The sequence below is a fragment of the Lucilia sericata genome, unplaced genomic scaffold (assembly GCF_015586225.1).
Source record: "Lucilia sericata isolate MDLA Ls3-8-SP2 unplaced genomic scaffold, ASM1558622v1 Contig005827F_arrow, whole genome shotgun sequence".
Classification (NCBI taxonomy): Eukaryota; Metazoa; Arthropoda; class Insecta; order Diptera; family Calliphoridae; genus Lucilia; species Lucilia sericata.
The window spans coordinates 3,461-15,000 of record NW_023997619.1 but is presented as its reverse complement, the minus strand read 5'-3'; the positions used below and the strand labels follow the sequence as shown (position 1 = coordinate 15,000).

The window sequence follows — 11,540 nt, the reverse complement described above, 5'->3', positions numbered from 1 at the left end:
ATAAAATCGTATAAATATTTAAATTAGAAATTCGCAACTTTACGCAGACGTATTCTAATTAATGAATGATGGCGTTTGAAACTTATAGTAAACAGAAGTTGCATTCATTTAGTTTAGTCATTCAAAATTTCAACAAAAGTTATATATCATTTGTATATTCCTAAATTACAGATCCCATCTATATAAAACTTTGTCTATGGTTGACCATTTCTGATGTGATTGACTTTTGAAAGTCTTTGGCTTTTTAAAATATTAAATGTTTTTCACGTTTTTGAATTCTAATTCTAATTAAGTATTTGGATTAATACGAATCATTTACACAAAACATATTTAAAAGAAGTTCAATTATCTTAAACAAATTTAATAACAGGTCTTTTAAATTTATTGTATTGGAATAGAAAACGTTTTTAAAATTTATTCTGAAATGATAAGTTCTAGAAGAATTATAATTGTTAGCGATACCTGAGCGAAATGTTTTGAACAAGTGATGAAGCAAGTAATATTTTGGGAGGGCAGCTTTTTAAGAAATAGTTTCATAATTGTTCTGAAATAGTATGTAGTTGTATGAAATGGCCCTAATTTGGGCTTATTTTGGATAGCATTGCTGTCCTTATAACACGAACAAATTTGGTCGATAAGACTGTAGAAACAATCGAGGGATTCCAAATCGCATGATATCGGATATCCTGAGACAGACCCACTTCTGGAAATTAAGTTATCGCCAAATTTTGATTGCAGTAAAACGATGATTTCGGATCCTAGCACAGTAATTCGTTACCCATAGTTTTCCACTGAAAACATTGGTCGTAGAGCGGTAACAACATCTGTTGGTCGTAACCCGAGTTTGTAACTAACTAACTAACTAACTAACTAACTAACTAACTAACTAACTAACTACTAACTACTAACTAACTAACTAACTAACTACTAACTAACTAACTAACTAACTAACTAACTAACTAACTAACTAACTAACTAACTAACTAACTAACTAACTAACTAACTAACTAACTAACTAACTAACTAACTAACTAACTAACTAACTAACTAACTACTAACTAACTAACTAACTAACTAACTAACTAACTAACTAACTAACTAACTAACTAACTAACTAACTAACTAACTACTAACTAACTAACTACTAACTAACTAACTAACTAACTAACTAACTAACTAACTAACTAACTAACTAACTAACTAACTAACTAACTAACTAACTAACTAACTAACTAACTAACTAACTAACTAACTAACTAACTAACTAACTAACTAACTAACTAACTAACTAACTAACTAACTACTACTAACTAACTAACTAACTAACTAACTAACTAACTAACTAACTAACTAACTAACTAACTAACTACTAACTAACTAACTAACTAACTAACTAACTAACTAACTAACTAACTAACTAACTAACTAACTAACTAACTAACTAACTAACTAACTAACTACTAACTAACTAACTAACTAACTAACTAACTAACTAACTAACTACTAACTACTAACTAACTACTAACTAACTAACTAACTAACTAACTACTAACTAACTAACTAACTATCTAACTAACTAACTAACTAACTAACTAACTAACTAACTAACTACCTAACTAAGTAACTGACTGATCTGACAAGTTTGATCGCAAACCGGAAACAGAAATTCGGGATTCCCCAAGCCCGAAAATACCGCCATTTTCAGGCTTATTCTCAATAATAAACAGCCGGGGAGTTTGTTCCCCCTCCTTTGAATACGACAAGCAAAAGGGAATAAATTCCCGGGGAAAAATTGTTCACAATTGGCCTGATTGTGAATTGTACATTCATTTTAAAATAGGTGCTTAAGACTCTTATCCACCCTGGTAACAATGGAACTCAAGTTAAGATTTATTTACAAAGATCGTTTCAAGTTTGAACTGAACGGACTAGTTTTGTTAAAATGACGTTAAAATTAGTTTTAATATTAATTATTTTCCAAATTTTTTAAAGAGACTTCCAAATTGTTAAGGTTAGTCATTAAAAATCCCCGAGATGAAAGAGATATTTCTTAAAATTTCTTTAAATCATCCGTTACGTATTTAATTCCTAGACTTAATTACTATTCCTAAAACTAGCAACGAGTATTAGTAATAAAATGTTCTAAGTATTATGTTATTCAATCAAAGGAATAATTAAAAGCCAAACTAGAAATTCTTATAAATTAAATTAAAATAATTTAACTAGTCTATTAGGGTGGCGGCAAACTAAATGTGTAATGAAAAACTTCTTTGAAATTTTCATTAGAATTGTACAACTTTAAGCTACATAATACAAATTTGACCCAAAGTGAATCAAGTTAGGAAACTTACTTTAAACTTTTTAAGGTCCTAATTAACTATTTGATCTGTTACAATTTGGAAGAAGTTTATTGATTTTTCAAATATTTATGTTTTAGAGAGGAAGATCATTAAAGCGGAATTTTGGCGCACTTTTTAGTTAGTTTTATGTGTTTGATTGTCTAATGAAATTTAAATATTTCACAAAAACTAGTATATATCTTTATTGATATGTTTTTTTATACTCTACTATAGTGTAGAGGGTATTATAGATTTGCGCTGATATTTGTAACGCACAAAAGTCGTATAGCAATCGACTTAATTTTCTTAGATTAAGGTGATAAACCTCGGTCTGTCCGTTTAGTTGAATCATGTGATCAAACTAAAGTTTACAATTTAGAAGACTATATCTGATTGTTTATTGTTCCAATGAGATCACATTCAAGATCTGATAATGAATATAGTCAACGTATTGAATGATTCTCTGAAATTTTATATTAAAAGTCATTTATTCAGAAACGATGGTAGTTTTTTTTTAACTCGATGAAACTTACAAAGGGTTAACTGTCAAACTAGCTGTCATTAGCCTCCTTTCAAATAAGTGCTTACAACAATCGCTTACAAATTGGTAGTTAAATAAGTAGTTGTGTTTTTAAACAATAAAAAGATCCAGTGAGAATATAAACCGAAAACTTCGAGATTGTTATTTAACAGCACTAATGGCGTTTTGGGGGCCTTGAAAAATCTGAACGTTCAGAATGCATTATCTCAAGAATTTCAAAAATAATTTTTAGATATCAATCTGTACTTCTATACAATTCCAACTTTTAACGGCCTAAACAAACAGCCGTTAGAAAAACTTTATTCAAAACCCAATTTATAAAGGTTTAGGGTATTATAAAGTCGTGTTTGATTGATTTTACTTCTTAATAGTTAATGTTTGATATTTATCTTTTTATTTTATTCATATGTTTTGATTTTGGTTTAGTTTTGAGTTGGGTGCGTGAGTAATTTTAAACAATTTGAAGAATTCACGTGAATAGTTTGGATCATGATCGCACACTTGGTCAAAGTCTGATTTATAAACTATTGAGAGGTTATTTAACTTTAGTTTCTATTTAAGTATTTAGATCATAATATCAATAATAATAGACTATGGGTATGTGACTGCATATTAGGGCATTACTGCGAAAGTTTTGTTAAATTTTATTACTGATGCAAGAACTGCTCGAAAACTGCAAAGGTTTTTCAAGAAAAATCACCATAATAAACACCAATCCATCTATTTTTTTCGGTTAAGGTATGATTTGAGTATTCAAAGTCGGAACCCTAACCTTAGAACTTCCTCCGTATAAATCCTACTACTCCTTGACGTCTACATTCTTGTAAATGCCATGCTATAAACTTGGCGAATTGTTCGCCCTAAATGCCAGGGTTTTTAATTCCATAGTAGTATTTTGATCATGATGACTTATGTTTTAGGTTAACACCCCCGTAGCCAATTCCGCGGGAAATACAAAGTTCTTCTGATGTGAAACCATAGTTTAGAGAAACTATAGTAATAGAGATGGTTCAATGCCATCTCCTATCCACCACAAGCAGAAGACGATTGAACTCCTGCCCAATTTGTACTGGGTTACCAATTTGGTGTAATTTTTTCGAGAAGTGACCTTAGCATAAACCTGTGACTCCTGACCTTGGACTTTCGACATCAAAATAATCGAAGAATCGATTTTTTGTTGGAAAAAGTAGAAGTCGTCATTTTTGTCTTAACGATAAATCCTCATCGGATTTATCGACTATTTTGTAAGAAAAAAGTTATAGAATCGATTTTGTACATAAAAGTCGAAAAAGGTCGAAAATCCTCGAAAAATTAAAAGTCGGAAAAAGTCGAATAGAATCCAAAGTCGAATATTATAAAAAAATTTAGAAATTCGACGTTTTCATAAAAGTCGGAAAAGTTGACTTTTCATAAATCGCAAAAAGTCGAAAAGTCCACTTTTCATAGAACGCAAAAAGTCGAAAAATCGACTTTTCAAAAATACTGAAAAGTCGACTTTTTGTTTCAACTATAGAACCCTAACTTGGAGGCCAATTGAAGGGAAAAAAGTGTGAAAGTCGACGTTTTATAAAACTCAAAAGTTGACTTTTCATAAAACTTAAAAAGTCGAAAAGTCCACTTTTTATAAATCGCAAAAAGTTGAAAAATCTACTTTTTCTTTCAACTACGAAGCCCTACCTTGAAGACCAATTGAAGGGACTATTTCTTGAAATCAAATTTTGATTTCAATAAAACGATGGTTGCGGTCGCGGAATTTTAGGTAGAGGTCGATATTAAAAAAAGTTTTAAAGTCGACGTTTTATAAAACTCAAAAGTTGACTTTTCATAAAACTCAAAAAGTTGAAAAGTCCACTTTTCAACTTACAGAAAAGTCGACTTTTTGTTTCAACTACAGGGCTCTATCCTGGAGGACAACTAAAGGGACCATTTCTTGAAATCAAATTATAGTCAAATTTTGATTTCAATAAAACGATTGCTGCGACCGCCATATGACACGTAGAGACATTAGTATTAAAACTACATTTCGCCCGGATCAATATTATTTTTAATAAGCCCGTTAAGTCTAAAACATCGATGTCGGATTTTCAAAGTAAATTTGTATAGCTCGGTAGCGTTGTTCAAAAGTCAATCTATTGATGATAATTTGCCAAAGAATACTAATCATCAGGAATCATGGTGCCTCGAAGAATTTTGCCAACGATCCTGATAATATTTTAGAGAGAGATTGTACCGTTTGGATTCTATCGTGACAGACAGGCGTACGGACAGACGGACATGACTAGATCGTCTTAAAATCTAATGAGGACCCCGAATATAGTTTATACTTTATAAAGGGTCTTAGACCAATATTTTGAAATGATATCAGGAAAACGATTCAAGCTGTTTCCATAATATTTTTTAAGATAAAAATCCAGCGTTTTACAATGATAATCCTTGGCCTTGTTACATTTTTCTGTCTGGATACTTTCTAAAATTTTTAGCATGTTTTTGGATCTTTATATCCGAATTTATAACACATATGATTTGCATATCTATAATATATACATATTTTTGTATCTTTATAATAATACGACTTGTTTTTTTTATATTTCTTATGAGAACTGATGAAAAGTACAAGTTTCATTGCATCAGCCAATTCGCTTACACAAAAGTGAATAAAAAAACGCTGGTCGTTGGATCTTATCAGGTACAAACAGGTGAAAAATAAAAAGTATTTTTTTTCCATACATTACACTGAGATGAGAGTTTTACGAGAAGAAAAACTGGTACAATAACACTTACATTTGTAATACATATTTAAATATTTGAATAAATTCATTAAATCAATTAATTAAATCTAATGCCAATTTAAAAGTTTATATATTTTTTTTAAAATTAAGAATCGTACTTATATAATTATGTTTAGAAATTTATGATTTTGTTATTTTCATGTCGAGTGCATTATTTTGTTTTTGGGATATTCTTAATTATTTATGAAAATTATTATAAAAAAAAGTATTATTGGTTTATTCAACGTTTGGCCTTGAGACATACAAATATTTATTGATTGCATTTATGGATGGGGTTTAACCGAAAATTAAGAAAATATTATTGGTTATAATGTTTTGCAGCCGGTTATTTGCTATTTTTAATCGTACATTAAAACAATAACAAAAGAAAGTATGTCTGGCGGTGGACTGGATGGGTGACTATTTGTCTGAATGCATGACTGTGTAGTTTAGAAAGATCATTAGAAGAGTTAAGTTTTTTTTTTAATTTAATGTTTAAAGTGTTATACAGTCAGTTGCAAAAGTAAGCATCCCGAATTCCTGTTGTGTCTGCCGATTTGCAGTCATTGATATAATCTAATGTTACGCTAGAACTCATATCATGGACTCTACCTCGAAGTTTCCGACAATTTTTGTTCCGGTATGCGATCGAGTTACTTACTTAGTTAGTTAGTTAGTCAGTTAGTTAGTTAGTTAGTTGGTTAGTTAGTTAGTTAGTTAGTTAGTTAGTTAGTTAGTTAGTTAGTTAGTTAGTTAGTTAGTTAGTTAGTTAGTTAGTTAGTTAGTTAGTTAGTTAGTTAGTTAGTTAGTTAGTTAGTTAGTTAGTTAGTTAGTTAGTTAGTAGTTAGTTAGTTAGTTAGTTAGTTAGTTAGTTAGTTAGTTAGTTAGTTAGTTAGTTAGTTAGTTAGTTAGTTAGTTAGTTAGTTAGTTAGTTAGTTAGTAGTAGTTAGTTAGTTAGTTAGTTAGTTAGTTAGTTAGTTAGTTAGTTAGTTAGTTAGTTAGTTAGTTAGTTAGTTAGTAGTTAGTTAGTTAGTTAGTTAGTTAGTTAGTTAGTTAGTTAGTTAGTTAGTTAGTTAGTTAGTTAGTTAGTAGTTAGTTAGTTAGTTAGTTAGTTAGTTAGTTAGTAGTTAGTTAGTTAGTTAGTTAGTTAGTTAGTAGTTAGTTAGTTAGTTAGTTAGTTAGTTAGTTAGTTAGTTAGTTAGTTAGTTAGTTAGTTAGTTAGTTAGTTAGTTAGTTAGTAGTTAGTTAGTTAGTTAGTTAGTTAGTTAGTTAGTTAGTTAGTTAGTAGTTAGTTAGTTAGTAGTTAGTTAGTTAGTTAGTTAGTAGTATAGTTAGTTAGTTAGTTAGTAGTTAGTTAGTTAGTTAGTTAGTTAGTTAGTTAGTAGTTAGTTAGTTAGTAGTTAGTTAGTTAGTTAGTTAGTTAGTTAGGTAGTTAGTTAGTTAGTTTAGTTCGTTAGTTGTTAGTTAGTTAGTTAGTTCTAGTTGTCGTTTGTTTAGTTCTAGTTCTAGTTCTAGTTCTGTTCTAGTTCTGTTCAGTTCTGTTCTAGTTCTGTTCTAGTTCTGTTCTAGTTTATGTTCTAGTTCTGTTCTAGTTCTGTTCTAGTTCTGTTTCTAGTTCTATTCTAGTCTGTTTCTAGTTCTGTTCTAGTTCTGTTCTAGTTCTGTTCTAGTTCGTGTCTAGTTCTGTTCTAGTTCTGTTCTAGTTCTGTTCTAGTTCTGTTCTAGTTCTGTTATAGTTCTGTTCTTGTTCTGTTCTAGTTCTGTTCTAGTTCTGTTCTAGTTCAGTTCTGTTCTAGTTCTGTTCTAGTTCTGTTCTAGTTCTGTTCTAGTTCTGTTCTAGTCCTGTTCTAGTTCTGTTCTAGTTCTGTTCTAGTTCTGTTCTAGTTCTGTTCTACTTTTGTTTTAGGTGTGTTCTAGTTCTGTTCGAGTTCCGTTCAAGTTTTGTTCTAGTTGTATTCTAGCTGTATTCTAGTTCTGTTCAAGTTGTGCTCTAGTTCTGTTCTGTTTCTGTTTCTTTTCCAGTTCTGTTCTAGTTCAGTTCCAGTTCTGTCCCAGATCTGTTCTAATTCTGTTCTAGTTCAGTTCTAGTTCTGCTCTAGTTCTGTTCTAGTTATGTTCTAGTTCTGTTCTAGTTCTGTTCTAGTTCTGTTCTAGTTCTGTTCTAGTTATGTTCTAGTTCTGTTCTAGTTCTAGTTCTGTTCTAGTTCTGTTCTAGTTCTGTTCTAGTTCTGTTCTAGTTCTGTTCTAGTTCTGTTCTAGTTCTGTTATAGTTCTGTTCTAGTTCTGTTCTAGTTCTGTCTAGTACGGTTCCAGTTCTGTTTCTAGTTAGTTCTAGTTTCTGTCTAGTTCTGTTCTAGTTCTGTTCTGTTCTGTTCTGTTCTTGTTCTGTTCTAGTTCTGTTCTAGTTCTGTTCTAGTTCTGTTCTAGTTCTGTTCTGTTCTAGTTCTGTTCTAGTTCTAGTTCTGTTCTAGTTCTGTTCTAGTTCTGTTCTAGTTCTGTTCTAGTTCTGTTCTAGTTCTGTTCTAGTTCTATTCTAGTTCTGTTCTAGTTCTGTTCTAGTTCTGTTCTAGTTCTGTTCTAGTTCTGTTCTAGTTTCTGTTCTAGTTTCTGTTTAGTTCTGTTCTAGTTCTGTTCTAGTTCTGTTCTAGTTTCTGTTCTAGTTCTGTTCTAGTTCTGTTCTAGTTCTGTTCTAGTTCTGTTCTAGTTCTGTTCTAGTTCTGTTCTAGTTCTGTTCTAGTTCTGTTCTAGTTCTGTTCTAGTTCTGTTCTAGTTCTGTTCTAGTTCTGTTCTAGTTCTGTTCTAGTTCTGTTCTAGTTCTGTTCTAGTTGTGTTCTAGTTCTGTTCTAGTTCTGTTCTAGTTCTGTTCTAGTTCTGTTCTAGTTCTGTTCTAGTTCTGTTCTAGTTCTGTTCTAGTTCTGTTCTAGTTCTGTTCTAGTTCTGTTCTAGTTCTGTTCTAGTTCTGTTCTAGTTCTGTTCTAGTTGTGTTCTAGTTCTGTTCTTGTTCTGTTCTAGTTCTGTTCTAGTTCTGTTCTAGTTCTGTTCTAGTTCTGTTCTAGTTCTGTTCTAGTTCTGTTCTAGTTCTGTTCTAGTTCTGTTCTAGTTCTGTTCTAGTTCTGTTCTAGTTCTGTTCTAGTTCTGTTCTAGTTCTGTTCTACTTTTGTTTTAGGTGTGTTCTAGTTCTGTTCGAGTTCCGTTCAAGTTTTGTTCTAGTTGTATTCTAGCTGTATTCTAGTTCTGTTCAAGTTGTGCTCTAGTTCTGTTCTGTTTCTTTCTAGTTCTGTTCTAGTTCTGTTCTAGTTATGTTCTAGTTCTGTTCTAGTTCTGTTCTAGTTCTGTTCTAGTTATGTTCTAGTTATGTTCTAGTTCTGTTCTAGTTCTGTTCTAGTTCTGTTCTAGTTCTGTTCTAGTTCTGTTCTAGTTCTGTTCTAGTTCTGTTCTAGTTCTGTTCTAGTTCTGTTCTAGTTCTGTTCTAGTTCTGTTCTAGTTCTGTTCTAGTTCTGTTCTAGTTCTGTTCTAGTTCTGTTCTAGTTCTGTTCTAGTTCGGTTCCAGTTCTGTTCTAGTTCTGTTCTGTTTGTATGTCGATCAGGCTTTTTCAGCTGATAACGTTAGCCAACGAAGTGTTTTACTACTTCCAGTTTCAAACATAACGATTGTTTATAAATTCATCATTTACTTGGTCTAAAATTATGCGATCAAACCAAACAAACCCAAATAACATGAAAGAAGATTTATCAAAAAAACATGAATTAAATTATTTAAAATAAAAACAAAAGATAAATCTACAATAAAATATGTATTAATATTCTTAATTAAAACATGTTCAGCCTATAAACTAAATCTTTAATAGTTACAAAAGCCCATTTAGAAAAATATTCCTACCGGCATTTTTTCCATGCCCCAACAACAACAAATACCAGTAATATTTTGCCATAAAAAGTTTGTATTTCAGACAATTTCAACTTTAAAAGAGTACGTGAGTATAAGCAGGTTTTTGGTGAGCAAAAATATTATTATTATTTTTAAAACAAATTTTACAAACCAGTTCAGTTTCAAGAAAACAGATTCATTATATATGAATAATAAAGAAAAGGCGACAACAACAACAACAACTACGACAACGACAGACAAACATGCAGACTAATAAACATTAGGCAGGTGTTTACGACTGCATTTCATTAGAATATTTGAAACGATAAAAAATATCTCAGACAAATTTTAAAAAACAGAGAGCTGGATTGTTTTTTTCTGCCATAATGCATAACGACGACTATTTAAAGCGATAACTTACACTGAGAGTGCATTAGTTGTGGTGCAAAATTCATTAAAGAAAGTTGTTAATAATTGCAAAAAATTTAAAAGAAAAATTTAAACGATTTATAAAAATTTGTAATAACAACAAACAGGATTATTACCAGCATTTAAACGGTTACAATTTCGGAAAGTTAAAACGCCACAACTTAATATTTTTTTGGTTTAAATTTTATCCATATGTGGAATGAGATAAACATTGGTGTCAATGTTTAGACCCTTGTCAACAAAATTACGTAAACAACGGTGAGTTTAAGGGGTTAAAAAAAAACTGTGTATGAGTTTGTTATTAATTTCGGATAATTTCAGTTCAACTAAGGAACCTGCCAACTACCGAGGCTCACGCACTGGTAACGCCGCCAATAATCTAGAGCTTAAAGTTCTTACCCATATACAATACGTGCCGTGAAATTGCTTGTTCCGTGTTTAATCTAACGGAAGGATTATATTGACTTTTAAATTTCTTTTTTTAAAAAAAAAAGACTTACAATTTCTCACAAAATGGTGTATACAAATCGCACAGAAAAGTGTTTGACTTCTCAGGAACCAAATAACACCAAGAGCACTTCAAACGGCTCAAAGTCCTCTTTTGCCAGCAGTTCAAGCTCCAATTCCTCAAGTTCGTCAAATAATGCTTGGTCCAAAAATGCCTCGGACAATGATAAGTGGAAGTATAATAATATGGTGCGCAATGATCGTGATAAATTCAATAACATGCATTTCTGTTAAAAAGTATTTTTAAGTTTTAAAATATCTGCACCTCACTCCCATACTTTGTTAATCCATTGGTCAAATCCCACCCCTTGTATATGTATGTATATGTAAGTTAGTCAGGTCCCTTAGTTATGTAGTTTCATAATTTTTAATTTCAAAACAAAATCTCCCAAATTATAAAGAAAATCGTTTAAATCTAATGTTTTGTACTTGCATTTAATAAACTTTGTTTTAATTAAAAATATTTTATTACTTTTATTTCTTTAAAAATTCAAAATTTTATAAATTTCACACATTTATAATAAACTAGCATACCCTGGGTGCTTCGCTACCCTAACTTAAATTAAATACATACAAAATTTTGTTTACTTTTATAGAAAACTAGCTATACCCAGTGTGCTTCGCTACCCTCATCGTAATGGAATAAAATAAATATTATTGTAAATGTATATATATCTGCAATATCAAAAAGTCCCCTATTTAAATTTATGTTTATATATTCAATATTTTAGAAAACTCAAAAAGTACCAATGAAGTACGAAAAAGTAACAAAAGACCTCTTTTATTTAATTTCATGTTCCTAAGTTCAATATTATAGAAAATTAGAAAAGTACCAGTTGAAGAACGAAAAATTACTAAAGGGTCCCCTTTTATAGATTCTCATTAACTCCGGGCTCCACATGGTTAATTTCATGTTATAAAAAACACAAAAAGTACCTTTTGAAGAACGAAAAATTACCAAAAAGTCCTCTTTTATATGTTCTCACTTACTCCGGGCTCTACGTACTTAATTTCATGTTTCTAGGTTAAATATTATAGAAAATTCAAAAAGTACCTTTTGAAGAACGAAAAAGTGCCGAAAAGTCCCC

General features: G+C 30.7%; 1 protein-coding gene across 1 annotated transcript; it reads left to right on the top strand.

Annotated features, from left to right (window-relative positions):
* The first annotated feature begins 9,912 nt into the window (after positions 1 to 9,912).
* On the top strand, positions 9,913 to 10,915 carry LOC119615555. The gene is made up of 2 exons (XM_037971568.1): positions 9,913 to 10,203; positions 10,267 to 10,915. Exon 2 carries the CDS (start codon positions 10,459 to 10,461, stop codon positions 10,684 to 10,686), a length of 228 nt encoding a protein of 75 aa, XP_037827496.1. The 5' UTR covers positions 9,913 to 10,203; positions 10,267 to 10,458; the 3' UTR covers positions 10,687 to 10,915.
* Positions 10,916 to 11,540: the final 625 nt, after the last annotated feature.